Consider the following 25,773-nt stretch of genomic DNA (forward strand, 5'->3'; position numbering starts at 1 on the left):
CTTTTCGGGATAGCCGGGATTGCAGCCACCAACCTCCGGGCATGCCGATGGCGGAGGGAATGGCTCTGCCCACCGAACAGGCAGCCACTGCGGGTGGCAGCAGCGCTGCGCAAGCTCCCGCGGTACCTGCTCTGCAATGGCTACAGGCTGTGTCTGCCGCCGGGCAGGGCCCCAGCAAAGCGGCTCCCTGAGTCCCCTGAGGGGCTCACCTTCCGCTTGCTGGTAGTGCTAGTGAATAAAGTTCTCCCAAACAAGTCTGGCTTGCAGTTGCCCTTGTTGTCTGGAGTCGAGCCCGTCTGCCCCGCCTATCCCTGTGGCTGGCAGCAACCACCACCAAGGACCTGGGGCGGGCTGGGGAACAGTATTCAAACCCCTTAGCTGGGCGTAATACTTTCCACAGCTCATTTAGGCATTGGGGTACGGAGGAGGGGTTTGCCACGAGTCCCTCACTATGTCGGGCGCCCCTCTGTAGGCCAGGGCGGCTAGCACTCTGTGGAGCCCCTCGGTAATATATTCAAGGTTGTCTGACGCCCCTTTTGCTCCTTCACTTCCAGCCCCCAGGTGGAAGCCACCTCCAGAGCAGCTCCCGGTGTGCCCTAGAAACAACCAGGGCTTGGGAGCATGCTTCATCTGGCAGGGAGGAGAAGGAGAGGGGGCTGCAGGCCACAGCCCCTCTTCCCGCCGACAGGCGGTCCCCACACAAGTCGCTGCCCGTGGGGCCGAGCCGTCGTCCGAGCGCACATGGTGTCCTTGTACTTGAGGCACTGAGTGCATCCCTGAGGGGTTGACAGACCATGGTCCCCCCTCAGGAGACCCCTTAGGCCCTCATACAGCCCTTGGGGTGACCATTGCCTTTGAGGCCATCCGCCTGGGGCCCTGGCACCTTTAACTGATGGATGCTCCCCCAGGTACTGCATCCCCAAAGGGACACTGAGGCACCGCTGACAGACCACTGCTGGGGCTGCCCAGAGCCTCTTACTGTGCAGTACCGTTGCTCCAGAGAGCGACCCCTCGGCGACGACCACCTGCTCTACCCTAGGAAACCGGCCTGCAGGAGATCTTCCTCCCCGTACCGGGGATCTCCTGAGCCATTCAAGGGTCCCAACGCGGGCTTCCCCGTAACGCCAGCCCCTTCTCTCTCGTGGAGGCATGGGCAGCAATGGTGTATGCAAGGTCAACAAGGCTCTTGCCACCCTTCGGCCACCGAAGCCAGTAAGTGCCGAGGGGCCCCCCCCACTCCTCGAGTCAAGGGAGGCTCCCTGGCTGGAGACGTTGGCTCCGGCAGTGGGTCTCCGCGATCCGACCTCAGTGCAGATCGGTGCTGCACCCCGCCTGCTCCGACAGCACGGGGGAGTCCGAGTGCTTCTGTCTCTGCGGTGCCATGTCGGGTCGGTGCCGACGGTCTCTCTGTACCGGTGGCGCGCTGGATACCGCAGCGAAGCGGTTGGCTCGGAGCCAGCTCGGGGCTCCGTGAACCGGGCTTTCATGCAGATTTTCCGGAGGTCAGAAAGCCTTACGATCCGTTCTCTTACTTACGAAGAGCTTCCCCCGCACGCTTCAAGCAGTGGGGGTCAGTTAGCGGGAAAGCCTTCCCGCCGGAGCACACAGCTTGAAGCCCTGACATCGGAGCATACTCGCTCCTGGTAAAAAACTCAGCTAGACTATCTTCAAGTGTCTAACTACCACTACAGCAGTTACTAATCTAACGAACGAACGAACTAACACAAAAAACCTAGTTTAAAGTTTAAACACAGGGAATAAAGCGCTTGCAATGGAAGCGCAGGCAGTTCCAGTAACCGCCATGGGCGGAAAGAAGGAACTGAGGGGGCGTAGGGCCGGCAGTGCCTCATATACCGCGGCATGTGCACAGGACTCCAGGGGGCATCAGAGCCGGCCCTATGGGATCTGCTAAGGGGAAAAAAGTTCCGGTAGCCATGCACGGAGGCGTGCACACACCTATAGTGGAATGGACATGAGCAATCACTCGAAGAAGAACCTTCAGGTACCAGTCTGGAAGTGACCCAATGCTCAAGCATCAGGGCACAGCCTAACTTCGAATTCACGGGGGTCAGGAAGAAACTTACTCTGTGGGCAGGTTACTTCATAATTGCCCCCTCAGGAGGTTTCTTGCACCTTCCTCTGAAGCATCTGGCACTGACCACTGCCTGAGGTGGGATACCAGATGAGATGGAGAACCGGGCAACTCCTATCTCCCTAGTCCTTTATGGAGGTCGGTCCGTAGCCTTCAAGGGGCTGTAAGCTGCTAGAACTTCCCTTAAAATGTCCACATTTCCTCCCCAAAACGGGACCTTTATCCTTAATGATGGGGTGTTCTAACCCAGTTGCACACCAAGCTGGAGGTGCTAGACACCAGGTTCAGCTGACCATAAGCACGCTTTATTTATGGAGTGTTTTTAGACCATGCTTTATGCAAGCACAAGACACTTCCCCATGTACATCCAGAGAGGAAGGTAAAGAGAGCCCTCTTGTAAGTATGATGCATGCACCAGCAATTACAGAAGCAAACACACATATATATATCTTAAACCACTTACAGGAAGAGGATTCTAAACACAGCTCTCCGAGCTATGGAAAAGGCAGCGATGGATGGAAAGAGTTGGTTAAAAGTTTTCTTTGAAAAACCTGAAGTTGAACTGTTCGCAGTGAGCCTTGACTACCTTAGCAAGAGCTGGAGACCCGCAGAAGAAGACTTGGACTTTCCCTTTATTTTCCTCTGACATCTTTTGAAACACCTGACACGAAACAAAAGCAGAGCGAAGAAAGGAACAAGGTAAGGTCTGTTTTTACATCTCATGTGAATGCCATTAAATGCCCTTGGTTTGCTAGCTCCCTTCCACCACAAAGCAAAGCCAGGTAGCACACAGCACCGTATAGAATGATCTTTTTATGGGTGGCCGTTAACAATTGCTATGGAGGGCTGGTTGTTTCCTGGGCATGGATAACGTGATGATGTAACATAGCCAGTAGTCATGAAACTTGGGTGGCCATCAAAGCACTCCCATAGAGTTCCCACTTCATCAAGAGCTGTCACTCCTCGGGCATCATTTAGAATTCCCTACTCAAGCAAAGCTCTCATTGACAACCAGGGACTTCCTGGTGGAGGAGGTAGAAAATGGGCCTGGAATACCCGACTGACCTCACTGACACCACTGCAAATAAATACACCCCACTGACTACACTGGTGTTACTCCTGTGGTGGGTGCTCGCGCAGAAGCAGTTTGTTCATTTGGTTTCATGGACCATTACCTTGCTCCAGTCAGGGCGGCCTGGTTGGGTTCTGGTCTGGAGTCCTGTGATCGAGTCTTTCTTTTCCTTTTTAGCCAGCAAGTCTAAAGCCATCTGCAGACCAATAGCCTTCATGTCGTTCTTATTAAGAGCTGAAGTCATGTACATGTGCATCTCTAGAAAACGACCTGTACAGTTAAGAGAAAAGCAAAGCAACAGCAGAGCATCTGCAGTTCAGTTGATTAGTGTAGAATTACCAGCCACGGCAGGTCAAAACACATGGCCAGCAAAACCTACCAAACCTCAGCTGGGAAAACACCTGTCCCTGGGAAAATAGGCAGAACAACATGTCACTTCAACCAGACAGGCTCTCTTTTTGGTCTATACACCAGCCCGATGTTCTAGGCCCCGTTCTCTAGGTAGGAGAGTCTCCCACCAACCCACAGCCCCCAATGGTATCTTCCTCGTGTCGCTCTTGCAGAGAAGGCTCTGCCTCTGGAAGTGTTGACTGCCTGTGGTAGGAACATGTTATCCAAACAGCAGCAGCAGCTGGTCATACGAAGTAGCAAAGCAGGGTTATTGGGGACAGCCGTAGGTTCCCACCCAACCATACGCACACGGCATGCCTGTCAGGAGCAGCGCAGTCCAAGCAGGGGAAGGAGCGCGGTGGCAGCAGTCAGATCAGGGGTACCATGGGCCCTGCTGAAGCCTGGTCCAGGAGTGCCCCACTTCAAAGGACCTGCAGAGAGCCTGTGGAGCGTAGCCTCCGTGAGCTTTGATGCAGCCAGGATTGGGACACTGATTGAAGTGTAGCCCCTCCGCCCCGGCTGCCTCTTTTCCTATATTTGCAAACAGGCCACGAGCCCGTCACATCATTCTAGGGACAGCACAGCGTCCTGGTGTCTTGCTGGAGACACTTGCATTCGACTGGGCGCATGTCGAGAAGGCAGAGGTCAATAGTAGTCAGTGGGGGGAGGAGATTCACTAGCAGAGCTGCCTGGCTTCCACTCACCTTCCGGTTCCTCATCAGCCTGGTCCACTTCCAGCTGAGTCAGCAGGCTGACAAACCACTCAAAGGATTTCTGGTCTCGGTTGATCCAGATGAAGTCGACCTGAAAGCACGATCTTTGCTTTGGTGCTTGTTAGCCATGCAGTTTCATCGCAAACTACGAATCAGTCGAATCATTGGCGTTTGTTCCTTTTAGAGCCCCCCGCACAGGTCTTTGCAGACTGGCAAACCAACATGGTCCAGTCCCCGTGGGCTCGTGGTCACAACAGACCAGGGACAGAAAGGATTGGAACGGAGCAAGGTTCTAACTCTGTCTCTGGCTGGGCCTTTATACCCTGTTTATCCCGAGGGGATCTGGGGAAGGAGCAGGGATGATTAGCACACAGCTTGGGAGTCCCACAGCCTGGGTCAGCTCGGCCACAGCAAATCAATGTAGCGTCACTTACTCTAATGGGGCTATACCAACTTATGCCAGCTGAGGTCGGACCCATTGCCAGGGGAATTGGTGTATTCAGAACTGGATTAAAATGATAAACTCTCACTTTTAATTTTCAGGGGTTTTCCTGGTGCTGCCTGCAGGCAAGGGGGCTCTGTAGGGAAGCATGCAATCTGGGGGCAGCAGTCAGTCTGCAAAGAACCAGCCTAGAGCAAGGTGGGGTGAGTTGTCCTCGCTGTCTTAGGGAGCAGCCTGCTTTGTCTCCCTCTGTTTTTAGGTTCTCATGTATTAAGATTCTGGATTCTAAGAAATAAAGTAATGTTTCATGGTAACCTTCCAGAAGGAGTACTTTATATTTGTATCTAATGTCTCTGTTTGTGAGCCGTGAATATAGCTCTCAGGGAGTGGTGTTTCTGCAATTATTATTTAGTAAGGCTGTCTCTGCGTGGAGGACAACGGCCTAGAGACCTCTTGGCAGAGGTGAATGAACAAAGAACCCAAATTCCTAAAAACAACTGGATCGGACATTATTGTTACATTTATGACATAGGTGCCAATGGTTTAATTATGAGTCTGTCAGCATCCCTATTATAATCAACTGCAGTGCTTCCAAAGGTACATTAGCACCTCTTGACTTAAATGGAGCATTATAACTCTCAGTCTGAGATACAGTTTCCCCAGCAGAATGTAGCTATTTTTGCATTTTAAAAGTTTGTGCAGTAGTTAGAAGTTGGTAAGACATCAGACCCTTGAACAACTAGAGCCCTGCATGGATACAAAATTTGTATCCATGTCCAATATGCAAAAATGGTCTGCAGATATAAAGCAGATATCTGCAGATTTGCAGAGCTCTAGATATAAAATTTGGGTCTGCATCCATCTGCAATCTGCAAAAATGGTCCATGGATATCCACGGATATGAAGCAGATATCCACAGATATGCAGGGCTCTACATACAACACAAAGTTGGGCCCTGATCCTGTAAGTTACTCTGCCCAAGACCCCACTGCACAGAGCAGCTCACAGGATTTTCTGAAAATATTTACGACCACATTGCTTTTAGCAGTCAGATCGTCAATGGGATGCTTGGCGTTACCCTTATAAGTACAAGCTCACCTTCCTGAGTTTCATTTCATCATCCTTGAGGCTCTCACACCAGCTTGGATAGTTTTGCTTTCTCATGCGATGCCTAGAAGAATGCAACACAACCCATAGGTGGTAACAAGCACTATCACATCAGTTCTTTAGTACCTTTCCCACCTGCTCTCAGCAGTGAAAACTAACGTCTCCCTCTCATTAGAAAGTCATTAAAGCTGGGCCACGCTTTTCCAAAATTCAAAATTTCAAGTTCATTTTTTTTTCAAGTGTTCCCCTTTTTTGACCAGCTCTAGAAAATACCCTCATCCAGCTTCTTTGTAAACTTTCTGTTTAGCTGTCAATCTTCAGCGTCGTGTCCGTCAGTTTGGAAGGATGAATTTGGTTTTAGAAGCATCTTTTCTCACCCCCCTGTAAGGATGAAGCCCTTAATGTCAGGGAGAAAGGATGGTCTAGTGGAGAGATCACTGGAGTGGCTCAGCCACAAACTGTGTGTGTGACCTTGGGCGAGTCACATTATATATCCTGTGCCTCAGTTCCCATCTGTAAAATGGAGATAATAGCAGCTCTCTACCTCAGCAGGGCTGTTGTGAGATTAAAATCCATTCAATAATAGTAAATACCTCAGCTAAGAATACTTAACTCTTGCATAGCATTTTTCATCCACAGATCTCAAAGCGCTTTCCAAAGGATAGCAGGATCATTATCCTCATTTTACAGATGGGGACACTGAGGCACACAGGCAGCGGTGACTTGCAAAAAGTCACCTAGCAGGCCAGCGGCAGAACGGAGCCCCAGTCCATTGCCCAGTTAACATGGCGATGAGGTCTAGAGAAGACAGAAAAGAACTGACCCTGAATGTAACAGAGTATGAATCTTGAATCCATTGTGTGGCTTTTATTTGGCAATGGAAGGAGTCTCTGCTGGAGTGGGTCAGGATTGATTCTACTTAAAAAGGTACAACACCAACCTGTACATGATGCTTTGCAAGATAGAGGCAAAGGGAGTAATGCCGATTCCAGCCCCTATCAGCACAGCATGTTCCGAGGTGAAGATCCTTCGCGTCGGTGTCCCATAGGGGCCGTCAATATAGCACTAAGACAGAAGAAAGGCTGAAATTTGGAGCCACACAAGGGACATTTGCTTCAGTTTCACAGACACGCTTTTCAATATTTTGTATCTAAAATAACCCTGCACTGGCAAGGGGACGGTTAATATGGCCTAGATCCCCTGCATTCTCTGCACAGCCAGAATGCCCCGGGAGCTCAACAGGAGATTCATGCATGCAAGGAATTGAAGACCAGCATTTTAATTGCGCGTCTCCATCTTTAATGGAAGTAGATGACCCTATGACCCACAAAGCAAGTGCTCAGCAGCAGACATGGTCTCAAGAATCTGGCCATTTATTTGGGGGCCTAGAGGAGAGCTGTAATGTGTTTTGGAAGTCTGGCCTGTGGGTGCTAAGCTCTTCTGAAAATGCTGGCCTTCATGCTGCATCTTAGTTTAAGTTGGGTTAGTCAGGTTCTCAGCTTATGTCCATCATTTTAACTCCATGGACGCCAGTGGAGCTTTGTTGATTTACAACTGCTGGAAAACTGGCCCAGGATGTTTTTCTGAAAATATTTTTATGGTTTGAATTGTTTCTCTTATTCCCAGCAGGGCGGTTTAGGCTGCGTCAGGTCTGGCTGTATAACACGTGCTAACAGAGCATGACTGTGAGATGTAATGTAGCTTCCGCTCAGCACCGCTTGCAGAAAAGATGGACACAAGAAGCTTTCTGGTGCGCTCTCCAGCTGCTCAAAAATTCAGGGAGAAAACGATCAACTCAGATATTTCAAAGCCATTGTTAATGTTGGCTGTTCAGCAAGAAACAGGTACGCTTTCTCTGTCTGCTACAGAAGCAGGGTCAGGAGAGTAAGCCGGCATGGGCCAATTTCTAGTCTATGGGGCTCAGTCACACCCCAAACTCTCATTGTCTTTGGTAGGAAGGGTGAGTGTGTAGGGTCTGTCATACAGGGCCCAGAGTCAGATGAGCGAGGAGGGGAACCTCAGGAGATGAGACTTACTTTAGCTCCGGAGTGGCACTCCTTGTGCATGTAAGGACTACCTACAACAGAAAGGATTTACAGGCCATGGTCCTACTGCCCTGTCTGGCTGGATGGCCTTGCCCACATGCTCAGGGTCTAACTGATGGCCATATTTGGGATTAGTAAGAATTTTTCCCCAGGGCAGATTGGCAGAGACCCTGGATATTTTTCATCTTCCTCTGCAGCATGGGGCACCAGTCACTTGCAGGTTTAAACTAGTATAAATGGTGGCTTCTCTGTAATTTGAAGTCTTTAAATTATTATTTGAGGACGTCAGTAACTTAGCCAGAGGTTAGGGGTCTATTACAGGGGTGGGTGGATGAGGTTCTGTGGCCTGCAATGTGCAGGAGGTCAGACTAGATGATCATGATGGTCCCTTCTGACCTTAAAGTCTATGTGTTTATGATCCTGCAACTAACTCTGGGATCTATTTGCAAAGAGCCAGCTGCATGCTAGGTGCTTTAACCAGCCATGCAAAGGAGAATCTTACCTTGATATTACAAACTCTGTGATTCTCACTCAGTTTGGCAGGAACCTGTTATGTAAAGAAAGCCACGTTACCAAGCGTCAAGTAGATGACCTCATTCTCAGAATGTATTCCATTTTGAGGATTAAAGTCCTTACTCTGATGCTCCTGTAGATCTCCTGGTAATACTTATCTACTTCTTTCCAGTTTTTCCAAATGGGTGGAGACATTCATTTTCATTATATCATGCCTGGCCTATTCATTGCAAGTGATACACCAGAAACACGTCAAACACAGTATTATTTCAGCAATAAAACTATGTGGTGCTGCTAGAACCAAAGTTGGGTGGCCGTATGACCATTCTTCAGAGAGGGGAATGTAAAGTAAAAGTCTTTGCATTTACACCCCACATTAATAGAAGTTAGCAGTATCCAAAAGGGGAAGTCCCATTAGTTTAGGGGGAAGATTTTCAAAGGCATTAAATCTCACCCTAGATGTCTGTGTAAATTATCCAGATTGTAATTGAATCAAAGGTTGATTTAAATATGCAATTATTCAAATTCCCACAAATCATGCATTAGTAGGGCATGGGAGTGAATAAAAGATTTACAAGAATTTTGATCACATTAACAATGGCAGGAGGATCTCTGCTAACGGAGAGAAAAGATAATAGTTCAACAGCAACAGGGAGAGAAACTCATTAGAAATGGTGCATATAAATTCTTTATCAGTAATGACTACTCCTTCAGCTGTGACAGAATCAATATCCTGAGAGCTTTTCATATCAGATGATAAAAGCCAGTAAACGTGGTTCTCAAACTTCCTAACATTAGTATGATTTATATCTAATTTTGCTTCCCCCCCCCTTTAAAAAGAGAGAGTGTGAACCTTTGCTGATTTTAAAAGAACTTCATTTCTATTCCTTGTCTGTCTGAACTGGTCCACTAGTGACTACTGTATTATTACACATTTTAGCTTTGTAGTGGAAGCTTTTCTAAAATTCACAATAAGAAATTTATTATTACGCCACAGAGTATCATTTTCTTACGTGCCACTTTCCAAATGATACAAATCAGCAGCAACACTGATAAAAAGCACAGAAATCATCCAGTGTATGCCTGTGTATTTTCTCTGTCAAGGATGAAAGGTGAATGTCAGTGGGAATTGTATGTGTACACCCGTCAGAGATTATCATGATTCGGGCCTTAATCCAGATTATGTTTATGCATTGCTTTAACGGTAAACACATAAATAGTCCCACTGAAGTCAATGGGACAAGTCAGTTGCTTAAAATTAAATGTGTGGGGTTGCAGGATTGGAGCCTTACCTACCACTCAGTACAACTTGGACTACATCACCCAGGATGCACCATGGTTCCCCTCTTGCTGAGCCACCACATGCATGACAGTCCCTGCCATGGTGCATCATGGTAGATGCCCAGCCCAGAGTGGAGAATGGGGATACGGCACACCCAAATTATAACTCTCCAAGAGGCAATTCCGCATCGACCGTTTTACTTTTTGTGGCCAAAAACCAAAAACATTTTGGTTTTTTTGGCTGTCCAGTTTTTCAATGAAAAGTAAAAATTTTCCACCAAAACAGACACTTTTAGCAAAACTTTTAAGTCAAAAACCCAATTTTCTGTCAAAACACAAGCTTGGTGGACAGGTTTTGATCAGTCCTAGTGATTCCTGAACACAGGTCCCCACACGGCCAGCATCTAACAAGGTCCTCTCCTCTCACTCCTCTACCTCTATTCGTGCTATCCAGACCCAGCCCAAATGGGGCTGATGCAGAGCTGCCAGACCCCAGTAGCTGTGGATTCATATAATCAATGATAAGTTGTCTAGCCAACAAATGGAGGGCCTTTACTTCTCTGGGTGGCAGGCTCTCTTCCTCATCCCTTCTGGCGATGGCGATGTCTGATTCAAAGCCAGGATACCTGGTGGGTTTGTAAGATGTCAGTTCAATTGTTCCATCCTTATTAGTGGCTACTGACCCATCTGAACCAGATGAATGGAAAAGATGTTCCTAAAGCCAAATTCAGAGAAAAAACTGTGAGCTGTGTCATCTGGATAGCTGAAACTTTCTTCTGTTTATTGACAGGAGCTGTTGGATCCATCCAGGGCTTCTCTGCTTAGACCCCAGAGCAAAACACGACTCTAATGAGGGTTAAAAAAATTGTTGGGTCATGTGTAACTAGACGTGAAATTGTTGGGCCTTCTGACCTTATTTCTCGCTACCCATATTATAGGGGACGGTATCCAGGACACAGAGTTTCCTGCTTTTCTGACATGCACAAATCTGATCTCATGTGGGCAGCAGAATATTGTGAGGATTGGACAGCAGTGACCAGATCGTCAGCTCATGTAAATTGGCATAGCTCCATTCAAGTCAATGGAGCTCTGCAGATTTGCACCAGCCTAGGGTCTGTTTTATTTTTTCTAGGAGGGGGGGTGTTGCCTAGCTAGAGCACTGGATTGGGATGCTGGAGACCGGGGCTCTATGCCCCGCTCTGCCACTGGCTTGCTGGGTGATCTTCGGCAAGTCACTTCACCCCTCTGTGCCTGAGTTTCCTTTTTGGTAAAATGGAGGAAATGATGCTGCCCTCCTTTGTAATGCACTGTGATATCTCCTGATGAAAAGCACTGGATAAGAGCTAGGGATTATTATTATTAGGCCTTTCAGATAATGGACTGGTCTGTTTGTTTCAGGTTTCAGTACTGCTTTCCAATCACCAAAAGCACATCATTCACTTTCCAGCTCGATGGTTTTTATTTTAGATTAAAATAAAATCAGCAAACACATAAAGAATAGATATAGAATCCCCATGAGAGAGCACAGCAACCTCAGCCCTGAAGTGCTCCTCAGCCTGTCCCTCGCTGCAGATGTCTTTCATGTACACACAAACCCAGATCACAGCTACACACAGCACACATACTGTCTAAGCAATAGGAAGCTGGACTAACTCTACAGGAAGACACAGAATTCCTATCCAAAATTTAGTGGTGACTGTCCAAGTGAAGCATCAGATACTGAACTCTCTGGTGTGTTTCAATGAGCCAGCAGAGCCCTCTACATGTCTGATACCAGAATATCAGCCTGAGAAACACAAATATTTCTGATTCCACAAGCAACAAACTTTTAGGTTCCTTGTAGTAACAGAACAGTCTTACTTTTTCTGGTGTCCTCAGCATGAAGAAATGAACAGCCTCTGCACAGGGCAATGTGCGGGGATAAATACAGACTAGGTTCCTCTCCCCATACCTGACACTGCCCACTGACAGGAGCAGGCACTAGGATATCCTAACACGTTTCACAGAAAAGCAAACTAAATACGCTCCTATTTTAAACTGTAAAAAAGTCATTCATGAAAATAGAAGTACATCCATTACACACCTGGGTCCATTTGTGATATCTCTGCTTTCTTAGATTTCTAGTCAGTTGTACAGGCTTATGGATGAATGGTTCAGGCCACCTGAAATATTCATAGAGTCTGTTGGTCCATTGTCCTAGTGATCGTATATGCAGCCAGATGGTATCTGTGAAATGAAGGCAGACTACGGTGAAAGAAGAAGAAGGAGCCCTATATGAATATTCTGATAAGGGGAATCATGCAGTTGGATTGAAACTTTGTACAGGCAAGAAGCAGAATGATATATTTTTTAAAATCAACAGGCCAAGTTCTGGTCTCAGCTACACCAGCAAAAATCTAGAGGAATTTCTATAAAGTCCAGTCTGGTTACCCTGGACTTCGTGGAGAACAGATTTTGGCCCAACATTTGAAGTAAGGCTGGACTGCAAGCTTTAAACAACATCAAAGGGAGTAATAAGGATTGCTAAGGAAAGCTAACCGAAGAGATGTTCTGGCCATTTCAATTAGGTTAATCTGGAGTTTAACATCCAATATGTCAGCTACATTACAGGATCCCTACATCAGATGATACACATTACCCGCAAGCTAATCAGCCCCCTTTTGAGCCCAGAAATACACAGCAGTTTTTCTATAATTGCAGGGAAATAAGTGGTTTGGAGGAGACAGTTTTTCTCTCCTTCGTTTTTGCTCAACATGTTCCATGATCCCACACAAGGAGGAAGAGCAGATCTGCAGGGGAGATGGAAATGTTACCTTCCAGCAGGAAAAGGTGAAGTGAGGCTCAGAGGTGGCAGCTGTGAGTTAGGACCTGGGGATGCACAAAACGCCCAGCTGCTTCTCCTTCCAGAGCATGGAAGGGTGGAGCTCACATCGGCTGGGTGAGGAAGGTGAGGTGGAAAACAAGTCCCAGCTCAGCACAAGGAAACCAGCCACCAGACTGGCAGGGAGCTTCATTTCTCAGGTGATTTTTTTAAAAAAAAACCCCACACACTTGCTTCTCAGCATGCTGAAGCTAGAGCACCTATTTAAATGATTCTTGGATATTCAATCAACTGCTTCAAATGCAGCCCATATCCTGCAAAAATTTCACTGCATCATAACAAATGGTTTCTTTTAGTTTTGCTTTCTAGACTTTTTTTTAAGTAACCGCTCTGATTAAATGGCAAAATGCTGCTGTTCTGGTGTCCTTCCTCCCCACATACCTTCTTGTTCTGGAGCGCTGCTAATGGTGAAAGGATGCCATTCGTACTTGGCGATCGCTGGGATATTCAGGTAAACGTAGTCACCAGGCTTGTAGTGGAAAAACTGTGGTCTCTTAATCACAAGATGAGTCACCTTGATTGAAATTAAAAGCAGAGATATAGAGAATCCCTCTACACACAAGAAAACACCGTAGACTGTACATTCCTCTAAGCCTCTTCCACTGGCATAGCTTCTCTGAAGCACAATAGCCTCCAATTTTGTGCCTGCAGTTTTGAGCATGCAAGTAACTGTGGATATGTTTTGCAGCCTATGGCTGTCTAGTTACCTCTCTGCTGGCACAGCCAGGCCCCCTCAACTGCACAAGCGTGACCTCTATCTGCTCCCAGCCCTGCTTCCCTAGAGAGGCCCCTGGGAATGGGTGCCCAGCACTGGCCTTTGTGCCAACGTTTGCTGAAAAGATTCCATTGACTCAGACAGCAGATTGCATGTAACACACATTCTGCTGATCGTTTCATTATCGGACAAGTCAAGACACAGCCCAAGAGAACATCTTGGCTGGCCAAATACTAACTCTGATTTGGTATCATTTGTTGTGTTTTTCACATTGGGTTGTGGAACCGTCACCCAAAAGCGGAGGGAGGAGGTTACTCTTTAGACACTTAAAATAGATATGTTACATGGCCAAGGGCATTACCTAAAGAACCACTCTTGCACCAAATGAAAGAATAATAATCCCTAGCTCTTAGCAGCAGCAGATCTCAAATCACTTTACAAAGAGGGTCAGTGTCATTATCCCCTTTCTACAGAAGGGGAAACTGAGGCTTACCCAAGGTCTGGAGAATAGAGACAAGAATCAAACCCCGATCGCCTGAGTCCCAGTCCAGGGCTTTATCTACTAGGCCCTGCCTCCCTATTTGAATGTTGCCATTTCTACTTCAGGAACAAACCTTCGATGGGAGGAGGTTGACTTCCACGATGTGCAGCCCCCCCATGCGTGATACAGCAAGGCCAATTATCTTCTCCAGCGAGAAGAGCAACCCAGGAACTACAAACCATTTCCAGAAATGAGGACCATGGAGGACTAACAAAGCCCAGATGGAGATGTAGGAAAGATGAGTCCAGTAGAAGACCTGCAGGTCACAACAATAACAGATCACTGGCGATATTGGCCTGTCATCAGTGATAAACAGTAACAGAGACTATTGAATGCAGTGGTGGCGAAAGATATAGACTGACTATGACTGCAGTTCAGTTAAAGCGTCACTAGTTTTCCATCATTTCTTTTCATTTTATTTACAGGCATCAGCTACAACAAACACCAGCTCAGTTTTCCAGCCCAGCCAACAGAGGCTGTGGACAGGTATGAAAAACCAGTCATGCTTAGCAGTAAGGAGCCAGATGTAGCTCTCCCTTTCACTGGTGTAAACATGGAGGAACCTCCGCCGACTTCAGTGTTGCCACTCCTGACCAACACAAGAGTAAGTGAAGTCAGAACCAGCTCCAAAGGTCCCTGAAATCAGTGGAGTTACTCTGGATTTACACAGGTGTAACTGAGAACAGAATTTGCCCTGTTGCTAACATTCCTCCATTTCACTTGAACAGGCAGGTAAGCCTACGGGCCATGTTATCACTGAGGCCTATGGAAAAGAGGGCACGATGCCTCTGTGGTCTTGGAGGCTGTACCGTTAAGAGATGAGCTTCCCAGAAAGAGAGTCGGGACAGGTCACTCGGAAGATCTGGTTATTCTGCACAGCAAGTGGGAGCCAGGCACCTTAAGCACTGAATGCCATAATACCCATCTGTGTGGGGTAGCTGTGCAGACAAGGAGCCCTGCACTAACTGCCCCTGCCCCCTATGCAGTGGGAGAAATGTCACTGGATGAGAGTGGCCTCCTGAGGGACATAATTACCTGAGTTTGTCTGAACTGCTGGGCTTTTATTTTTTAACCAATTACAGTGCTTTGTTCCCCACTCCCCAGCCCTTGTGAGCGGGGTTTTCCTGTAGTCTTTCTACACAGGAGTTTGGCTGCATAGGATTCAATTAAATGAACCTCCGAGACTGGCTGCCAGTTTACGCAGTGCCGCATGGAGAGGGACTAACATGTTATCATTGTGCTGCGACTGGAATAGCTGTGGAAAGAAATGCATGCAAATGACCCTGGCAGAAAACATGCAAGTCGTAATGGGATGCAGTGTGGGAGCACCTGAAGTGTATATGCTGCACCGTAACAAAGGGGGAACAAGCAAAACCAAACCCCAGGTGCAGGGTTCAGTACCTCAAAATGGCCACTCTTCCGGACGAAGGTGCTGGAACATGCTAGCATCATGCAGATGAGGAGCTGCAGTGCAATGCCAGTGAGTGAGGCGCTCCCGTGAATCCAGCCAATCCCGGGCCGTGTGGTGAACAGATATTCCCAAAGCAGGGGGTGATCCTGGTTCTGGCTCAGTATGACTAAACACAGAGAAACATGGGGCCATAGAGCCAAAGGCATTAGCACTTCCCAGGACAAGTTCAGGATCAACAAAGCGATCCTGGGAGTTACAATCTGACCATAAACTTGGAACAGCAGTCCCTGGTCTATTCATTTGTCTGTAAAATGCCACACACACCTCAGATGCTGTGTGATGATAACAAGGGACCATGTACCAAGGTCTCCAATGGAATCACATTGACCCTTTTCTGGCCAAAAAGCTCTCAGGGCAATGGAATATGAAGCAATACCTTCCCTTACTGAGTCATGGTTCTGTGACCCCATGGCATCAAACCTGTTTTCTTTGGCTTGGAGCCAGCATTCCAGCTGTAATCATTTCTCCTTTCATTGTCGTTATTAATAAAATATATTGCTTATGCAAAAAACAAACCACCCCACCTCCCACAAATACCTCTGGGTGCCCTAATAAATCAGATGAAGTCAGGATTGCTGAATGATTTGTCCTAAAGCAAGATCATATTCCACAACTCACTCCAGACATGGGTTCTCAGCAGGGACTGAACCTAAGACCTTGAGCACTTGAGCTAAAGAGAAACTCCATTAGCTGGTAATAGTAGAAAGCTCTTATCCTTATATCCGGAGAAGCCACTAGAGGGGGACAACACACAATCAACCAGTGGATTACATATAGCTCCAATCCCTTCTGGTCTCACATACACTCCTACCTCAATTGAAACCTAACACAATTATTAGCAATGGAAGAGTGAAAGGAAAATGCTTAGCTGATCTCACAAATGACACCTGCCTTAAATCCATTTGTCCCCAAACTTTTAAAAATTAACCCCCTTTTAGGAATATGGAATCAATTTTGCCCTGTCAGTCTCACCATATCTCATTAAAGGCCTGCTCTTGTTAAATGTATACATCTTCCAATGCCCTCTCACAGCTAGTCCTTTGAACCCCCCTCCACTGTAGAACAAGCTTTACAATTCTTCCTCTTTTCTTACATCCTTTGATGTGCAGTTCAATAGTTAACAATGCTGACATTTGAAGAGGATTTATTATTGGTATCCACAATGAATGCGGCAAATCACACCTCAGAGCTATTGTTTTAGGCTCTCTGCAGATTCAGGCAGATGTCACTGTGTCAGTTACACTCAGAGTTATTGTCTCAGGCTCTCTCTAATTCAGATAGAACACGGCTCCATTGGTTATTCTTGGGTCATATTTTGAAAGGTTCCTTTGCAACCATAACACCTAGAGACCAACTTTTTTTTTTAAATGAAAGTTCAGACCCTGGAGAACAATGAAGAGGTTTGTCTGCATCCTGCTGGAAGGTCCTTCATGCCCCCATTTTTCCCCCAGGGTGTGCTCTGCATACTTTGGGATATGCTGCTTTAATCAATTCTGTATTTAATGTAGATTTGAATGCTTGATTTTTTAGCAGTTGATATTATTTATAGTTAAAGGGGGGTTGGCATTTTCCATTTTAATAACTGATGGTTTTCCCTCTTTTGATCACTCTTAAGATTTACAAAGCACACTAGAAGAATGGTTGCATGAGCAAAGCATGTTGCAAATAAAAGAACCATAGCAATGATTTCATGGGGGTATTGGCAAGCAGAGGATTTACTACTCACCAAAGTTCACCACATGTGCTCCCGTGTGAACTACTGTGAGAGCCGCCACCACATACCCCACGAGCTGGTGGAAGATGACATTCTGATCCAGTGGGAAAACTTTCGCAACCCAGGTAGCTCGCAACCATGTCAGGCAACGGCGCAGCATGAGCACCTTTGAGAACCAGAGGACAGTAGTAGTCACACCTGGCTGTTACACAGCCTTTTCCATCAGGAGACAGTCATAGAGTTTAAGGCCCGAAGAGACCACCAGATCATCTGGTCTGACCTCCTTGTCTCAGCCCCTAACGCCACCCAGCACACTAATCTCAAAGCCCTTTGCTAAGACGGGTGAGTAACATTACCCTGACATTACAGAGGGGGAACCCAAGGCCCAGAGAGGTAAAAAGACTGGCGCAGGGTCACAGTCAGGACTTGAAACCAGCTCTCCTGAGTCCCGGCCCAGTACTCTTCCCATGGGGCCATCCTACCCCTCTTTACCTTTGAGTAAAATCTAAAGAAGATCAGAGGGAAGTCTTTGTGCTGGCTGCTCTGGGCAAGAACAGTCCTGGTTTGACTTGCTCTCCCAGAGCTCACAGACTTCTTCCTTTTTGTTATTAACTTTTTATTTTTAACCTAAATGGCCTGATTCTCTAAAATGTTCCCCAGCAAGTGACACGACCACAAGTGTCATTTCCTGCCACTGCAAAGAGCAATGTGGCCCAGTGAGTTCCACGGTAACTAGGGGCATGTCTACAGAGGAGCCGGCTTGGGCAGACATACCGTGCTAGCTTTGATTGAGCTAGCGTGCTAAAAATAGCAGCACGGCCACAGCTGTGCAGGCGGCAGGAAAGGCCAGCAGGCAGAGTACTATCCCCTCTGCAACCCGAGGTACGGACTTGGGCCAGTTAGCCTATCCTGACACCTATGCAGCTGCCTTGAGTATGTACCTAAGGCTCTGTGTTCAGCACGCCAGCCCCAGCAGAGCGAGCCTGGCTCTCCCCAAAGTGGAAAGGACATCTCCAGCTCCACTCGGACATGCCTTATGATTCTTCCAGCGGAAGTATTGTAAAAGTCGCAGGAGCGCAGTCCCGCAGGGTCAGTCCTGGGTCTGAGACTACTCAATATTTTCATTAATGACTCAGATAATGGAGTGGAGAGGATGCTTATAAAAAGGGTGGACTCCAAGCTGGGAGGGATTGCAACCACTTTGGAGGACAGGATTAGAGTTCCAAATGACCATGACAAATTGGAGAATTGGTTTGAATTCAACAGGATGAAATTCGGTAAAGACAAGGGCAAAGTACTTGTCTTAATGGTCGTCAACACTTCCCTTTTAGAACATAGCAAAGCAATCGTATGTTCCCATAGAAAAAGCAAGCATTACAGCAAGAACCCTGCCCTCCCTTAGAAATCCGATTTCCTGAGTGTAGGAGGGCTGATGGGGAATAACTGGCTAGGTGGTGACACTGCTGGGAAGAATCTGGGCGTTAGAGTGAATCACAAATTGAATATGAGTCAACAATGGGATACAGCTGCAAAAAAGGCAAATAGTGTTCTGGGGTGTATTAACAGGGGTGTTGTATGTAAGACACAGGAGGGAACAGCCCACTCTACTCAGCCCTTGTGAGGCCTTAACTGGAGTACTGCATCCAACTCTGGGAACCACACATTAGGAAGGATGTGGACAAATTGGAGAGAATCCAGAGGAGCAACAAAAATGATAAAAAGCTTAGAAAACCAGGCTTGGAAAACCTGATCTATGAGGAAAGGTTAAAAAAACCGGGGCATGTTTAGTCTTGAGAATAGAAGTCTGAGGGAGAACCTGAGAACAGTCTGCAGATATGTTAAGGGCTGTTATAAAAAGGATGGTGATTAATTGTTCTCCATGACCAGTGATGGTAGGACAAGACATGATGAGCTTACTCTGCAGCAAGGGAGATGTAGGTTCGATATTAGGAAAAACTTTCTAACTCTCAGAGTAGTTAAGCTCTGAAATAGGCTTCCAAGGCAGGTTGTGGAATCCCCTTCACTGGAGGTTTTTAAGAACAGGTTGGCCAAGGCCTGATCTAGGTTTACTCAGTCCTGCCTCAGCATAGAGGGCTGGACCTGAGGACCTCTCAAGGTCTCTTCCCACCCTACGAGTCTATGCTTCACTCTTCTAGAGCGCCTTCCACGCAAGCCCCACCCGGCCCCTTGCGACCTCTAATTCATTAACCCTCCAACAGAGCTGGGAGGGAGGTGTGATCATCCCCGTCTGCCAGGAGAGGTGCACGACTCACCGCAATGAACGTGCAGTTGAAGTTCAGGCACTGCCCGCAGCCTTTCGCCACCATGACCCAGCCCCCGAGGGCCGTGTGCCGCAGAGCAGCCAAGGCGAAGAGGAGGGTATTCAGGCCCACGTAGCCGCCGATGAAGAGAAGTTTGCTCTTATTGTTGTGCCAGTACGCTGGGGTTAAGTAACGCGGCGTGTGGCTCTTCTGTTCAGCTGCTGGGGGCTTCAACCAGTTGGCGGCACTGGTGGAAAGGAAGGGAACGGGAAGGTAAGAGGTTTGTTACAAAGCAAGTGGCACCAAGGCTCTGCCCCCATATTTTGGAGCTGGCCTTCCTACGGGCTGGGGGGAAAAGAGACTGCAGCCATTTTGCACCACTTTGGGAATATCACACCTCTGGGACCCTATGTCTGGACTGAGCAGTGAAAGTGGTAACAACTTTGGGTGCATTTGGCCCAAGGTCATGGTTTACCAACTGGAACGTTCTCCGGGCTGCTCTGCTCATGCAGTGCGCCACTGACTCCTTGATGATCAGGACTGGCGGTGGAGGATTTGGATGAAGTTACTGGCACATGGCCCGCCGACCCATGGGCCATAATAGCCACAAAGGTGGGAAGGGGGAGCATACAATAAACAGACAGGTGGAGGCACTCTCAAATCCCAGCTTCGTGAAGCACAGAAAACGCAAAGGCAGCTGTAAGCCACTAATAGGAGGAACTGAATAGGTGGAGATGCTGTGCCTAAGTCATTCCACAATACCGGAGAAGGGTCAACGTCCCCAAGTTAATGCTGTTTGGGTGGAGTCCAGAGATTTGCCTTCTGAAAATAAGAGTGACAGTTCTCCCAGAGGGCTTCTCACATTCTGAAGGCATCTCCACTAAGAAGAAACATCCTGAATGATGCCTAGATGAGCCTTTAGTTGTACAGATGGGGAGGGGAGTCAGTTTTGATGCGTAGTATCTAGAGAACTACGGTATTTTTGCTCACTTTCACATTCTGAAGGTTTACATGGTGAGCATCATGCCTTGCCTCTTACACTCCGGGAAGAGCACGTCACAGTACACAACAAGTAGCCTTTCTGAGGTGAGGTCGTGCTCTTCATTTCAGCAGGAGATGCTCACAGCATCTCAGGATCTTACAGGGTAGGGCCCTTCATTTTTAAACATCATTGTTCTGTTCTGATGGTTAGCCCAGCACGGAAGCAGCGCACAAACTGGTGTCTGATTTCTCACTCTGCTCATCTGTAAGCGAGTGTCACAAATCATGTCCGCTCCCAACTAGCTGACAGCTGCCCGCAGGAGACTTAAGCATACCAAATCTGGGCAGCTGGAGTACAGTATGGACGACGACTTGCTTTGACAACGTCCAAGCAGCCACGCTGTGGACAGAAGGGATGCAGCTTCTGTTAAGTGTGCTATTTCTCAAAAGTCATCCCTTTGCTTTGGAAGAGAGCCCAGATCTCCTGCTCTCCACACAGGGCTGCATTTGGCAGGGTTGTGGAAGAGGGACACTTAATCACAAAGGGAAAAAATAAAAAGCACCCTCCATGCCTGGGTCTCTGTGAACATAAATAAGGATATTGAAGGACTGTGAAATGGGGAAACAGCAATGTGCTAACAAAGAAAAATGCCATTTTAATACACAGCACTGATTAAGAACCCAGAAGGGCCTGACAAAGCCATTACCTTATGGTTAAGTTTTCCATAACCTCTGGAAAACGTTCTAATTCCTCCCGGAGTTCCTCAAAAGTGATGGAGCCACTGTTGTCTTTGTCAGCTGACTCAAAAAGAGCCAGCGTAAGGTCATCCAGTTTCTCCTCTGGCAAGGATATTGCACTCTCCTTCAGACATGATTTCAGGACTGTGCGCAGTTCATCTGGGTCAATGGAACCACTGCCTATAGTGAACAGGAATTTGCATATGACACAGATTAAAGTAATAACAGATTTGCTCCTATGTTACCGAGACAACAAAAGGACATACAACAGCTAGTGAACCGCTTCATGAAAACCGTTGGTGTTTTTAATTTTATCTTCCCCTTTGATGCAGAAACAAGCTTCCTTCCTTGCACTCAGGATTTTCATTGGGAAATTGTGCCAGAGGGTAACAGCTAATTGTTGATAGATTAGAAAAAAATTGAATTCAGGTGAACTAGTGAGTGATCTACGTGAAACAACTATTTCGAGAGCGTGAATTCCAATCTTGATTGACAATGTTCACCATTATGAAATCCACACTGACATGCTGAACTGACAGCAAAAGGCAAAGACAAATTAGCTTGGAAAGTGATTTGGTTCCTTGTTCTGTGGCCAATGCTTTAAGCTCAATTAGTTCAGAGCAGAAAACACTGCCAGGGCAGGACTGGGAAGTTTATTTTGCTGATGTTTTCACATTTCCTAGCCTGTAGATAAACACAACATTTCACGCACATCAGAATTTCATGACCCTCAAAACTAAACAAACATAAAAATGCATGACCCTCAAAACTAAACCCCTTTGCAAATTTCAAGTTAAGATAGATACGTTTTGGAGTCAGATATCTAGCTTCAAACCTGCCCCTGTGGTTTTGATCCAACCATTCACTATAAATAATATTTGTGACAAATATGGCTCTTTTTTCTGTTAGCAAAATACTTATTATTGCCTTTGACTGTACTACTTCTTCACTGACTGTGTTTAAATACCGTGGATAAATCATTAAAATAGTCAGTGGTGCAATCAATCAATCAGTGATTCTGTGTGTGTGTGTGTGTGTGTGCTGAAATCAGCGGTGAGACTGCAGCGTGTGTAGACATAACCAGTGCTCAATTTGTAATGAAAGAGGTGCCGGGGCTCAAGCAATTGTTTTACTTTCATAACTGGCGTGGCAGGCCTGGAGGTGCCGGGGCTCTGAACTGCCAAGCCCAGAGGTGCTTGGCGGGGCTCAGCCCTGGCACAAATGAAGCAATGGACATACCGAGGCTAGCTTTGATGTAGCTCGCTTGAATAACAATCACAGCGGTGCCATGGCAACAAGGACTAGCCAGCTGAACACGTATCCAGGGTCCTGCGTGGACTTGTGCTGCCGCGGCTTCCCTGCTACTGATCAACGCAGCAGGTCGGACTGCGCACGCTGCAGTCGCAGCTCTGATGGTGATGTCGGCACACCCTCTCTCTGGCCCAATTCATATTTAATTATTTATACCAAGTGGAACAGCTCCAACAAAAGAGACCGGGAGGAGTCACCCCATAATCCAGTGGTTAGGGCATTCAGCTGGGAGGTGGCAGATCTGGGTTCAAATCCATGCTCTACCTCTAGCACAGTGAGGCTTCACACCTGGATCTCCTGCATCCTGGCGAGTGCTGCAGCCACTGGGCTATTGGGTAGGATGACCATACATCCCGTTTTGGCCAGGACAGTCACTTTTTAAAGCCCTTTCTGGCCGGCACTACTTTTTTGGCAAATGCCCACTTTTGTCAAAAAAGTGGGGTGTGAAGGAACATGTGTGGGGGGAAGGAGCAAGCAGTGATGCCAGCCCCGTGCAGGGGGGTAGGCAGGGCTCATGTGGGGGGCAGGCAGTGCTTAGACCAGCAGTCACATCAGCCCTGAGTGAGAGGACGGGGGGGAACAGGGTTCGGGAGAGTGGCTTGGGCCAGCCCCCTGGGGGGGGAGGAGGGCTTGAGCTAGCCCCATACGGTGTCCTATTTTCCCTTTGGGAAATATGATCACTCAACTATTGGATAAAGGGGTGGGGCGCCCCCTGCCCTGGCTGTGTTTTGTGTGGGGTCCGATCCACTAGATGTGCTCTAATGGGGTCTCTGAGCACAGACCCAACCGGGCCCCACACAGGAGATAGCTGGAAGAAGGCCTAGTTCAAGAATCCCATTGGAGCCAAGTTGTGAGTTCAGTGCGGCACCTCCTGGGAGTGTCAGGACTGAGGCAGTCATGCATGTGTCCCAGGACAGAGACTGAGGCATCATGGGGATGAATGGAAACAGACTCCTAGGGGGCTAGGCAGCAGCTGAGCAGTAGCTCCCATGATCTAAATTTTGGACTTAGGTGCCTGAAGTGTCAGTGAGGTGCCTAAGTCCCCCTGGTGAATCTAGCCCTCACAGTTTGGTTCCTCTCCAGTGTCTAGGGTAAGAACATACCAAGGGAGAACTTACAATTGGAGCTTGTTTAACTGCTGTCTTTTAAGGGGATTTTTGAGCCCTTCATCACAGAAGGAAGACACGGTATTAAGCTTGATAAATGGTTTAGATCCGTCCATTACTGAGGCCTGATGTACTTCCCAAGCAGATTTCTTTAATTTAGGAGGAGACGTCTATGTTGTGCTGGACGAGGACAAGGCTGGCAGGATAGAATGTTACACAATGGCTTCAGCTGAGCTGTACAATTAGTATAAATATATGCTAATGGCATGTTCCCGCCATCCATCTTTAAGAAGGCTGAAGCCGTTCCAGATTAACTCTGATGCTCGCGGAGGACAGCCGCATTGATATCCACATGAATATCATTGGGGGTAAGCAAATTCTTCAGATTCTTACCATCTACGTCGTAAACTTGGAAGAGGAATCTTAGCTTGTCTGTTTCATCTCCATGTATGACAAGGCTCAAGGCTTTGAGTAACTCATCTAAACTGATGGTTCCACTCCCGTCGGAATCAAACAATGCAAAAAATCTCTCAGCGAAGAAGGACTACCGAAAAGAGGAAAAATATTTTCAACCATAGTTGAGGGACGCTCCTTATAAACCCAGTCCAGAAGTCTTCCATTAACCTCCATAGAAATTTTGGTTCAGTAAGGCCTGAACATCATGGCGATGGGCAACCTTACGAAAAACTAACCAGACCGACAGAGTAAGATTTAAAGATTTAGCCTTTCATCTGTGGTTTCCATCACTGCTAACAATATACAGTGATAATCATAACTCTCTTTATAACCCTTCTTCATTAGCCCTGCCATTCTATATTGTAAGCTTCACTTTTCTAGCTGAGATAGGATAACAGATCAGATCCATTTTAATCTGCCAGTATTGTTTTGCACTAACTATTGACAAAAGAATGAACCCTAACGATACCTGTACAGTCTGAGTTCACATCTGGTTATCTAGACAGAAACACAGCTGCCTCACCTCAGCCAAACTCCCCCCAAAATCAAAAGAACTTGCCTCTTTCACTTTCAGAGCAGTTTTGAATTCTTCCAAGTCAATTTCTTTATCTTCCCCAGCGATGCTTTCAAACTGCTTGGTTACCCACTCAAGCCATTTGGTGTCATCTTCTATACTCATTGTGCTAGGAAATCAAAAAAGGCATAGTTAAGCACAATCATTGTCAACTTGATATTAATTGCTCAGATTTAGAAATGCCTTATCAGGCATTTTAGGGAGACAAGGTGAGTGAGGTAATAATGTCTTTTACTGGACCAACTTCTGCTGTTGAAAGACACAAGCTTTCAAGTTACACAGAGCACTTCTTCAGTTTTGTGAAAGGTACTCAGCGTCCCACAGCTTAATACAAGGTAGAACAGATTCGTTATTGTAAGACACCATTCAAGGTGAAGTGGCCTGTTAACAACTCTCCAGTCATAGGGCAAAAAAGTGGGATTAGTGGGTTACAGATTGATGTAATAAGCCATAAATCCAGTGTCTCTGTTCAGTCCATGATTTTTGGTGTCTAGCAAAGTCATGAATTTAAGTTCCCAGGTGCATCTTTTGAAGGTGTTCTTCAGCTTTCCTTTCAGGACAAGGCCTGAGATGTCAGATATGGAGTGACTGTTTTGTGAAAGGTGTTTGCCCACGGGTGTTTTGCTTTTGTATCATTTCTCTGTGAGTTCATTCAAGAGGGTAGTGATGGTCTGGATTCACCCACAGAGTGGTTATTGGGGCATCTGGCGCTCTGGATCAGACATTTAGCAGTAAGGGAACCGGTTTGGTTTGATAATGCTTTGGGAATTATATCTCAATATCTTGCTGTCATTGGGGTTTCCCCCAGGCCCTTATTCTATTGATATTCAATTTCCTTTTATAAACTGCATGTTCCCTTAAACCTAGTGTCATAAAAGAGGCCTCTGTTAAAACAGCAGGTACAGCTGCCCAAGCAGTCCCAGTCTCCTATGTGTCCAGACCCAGTTTCTTCTCTTTCTATACCACATCCCAGTCCCAGTGTCCTTGTCCACTACTCCCTCTGCTATGCCCTGCACCCCATTTGCCTCTCTTACCCTCTGCTTTTGAGCCAAGCTGTTTTCTCCTCCACGCTGCTCGAGTGCTAGCACAGGGAGCATTGGGAGTACAATAGAGGCCACTTCCTGCTCTTCATTCCTGTGCCCTGTGCAATTAGGAGCAGCAATTGCAGGCAAAACCCTACTCAGCCCCCGCCGCCGGGGGCTGGAACATGCTCAGTAGAGATGGAATCTTCAAAGAATTTAGCTGCCAAACTCTAACAAGTCTCTACTGTGCATGTGCACACTGAAATTTTTCAGAAGCTAACAACTTAGCCAGATTTGGCATTTTTTCAAGGAAGCAACCCAATTTCAGGTCCCTACCACAAAACCCA

The 25,773-nt window shown here is 47.1% G+C and overlaps 1 protein-coding gene across 1 annotated transcript; it reads right to left on the bottom strand.

The window, feature by feature from the left end:
* Positions 1–2,386: 2,386 nt before the first annotated feature.
* NOX5 (NADPH oxidase 5) lies at positions 2,387–24,509 on the bottom strand. Its single transcript, XM_067556083.1, has 16 exons — positions 24,390–24,509; positions 23,768–23,918; positions 20,927–21,137; positions 19,251–19,485; positions 16,990–17,143; positions 15,194–15,369; positions 13,866–14,048; positions 12,918–13,050; positions 11,735–11,881; positions 8,977–8,989; positions 8,364–8,391; positions 6,757–6,881; positions 5,808–5,880; positions 4,259–4,358; positions 3,268–3,434; positions 2,387–2,753 (listed from the first exon to the last, which is right to left on the bottom strand). Exons 1-16 carry the CDS (start codon positions 24,507–24,509, stop codon positions 2,622–2,624), a joined length of 2,148 nt encoding a protein of 715 aa, XP_067412184.1. The 3' UTR covers positions 2,387–2,621.
* Positions 24,510–25,773: the final 1,264 nt, after the last annotated feature.

Source organism: Emydura macquarii, unplaced genomic scaffold (assembly GCF_026122565.2).
Source record: "Emydura macquarii macquarii isolate MOO-44397 ecotype Brisbane River unplaced genomic scaffold, CSIRO-AGI_Emac_v2 contig_1644, whole genome shotgun sequence".
Classification (NCBI taxonomy): Eukaryota; Metazoa; Chordata; order Testudines; family Chelidae; genus Emydura; species Emydura macquarii.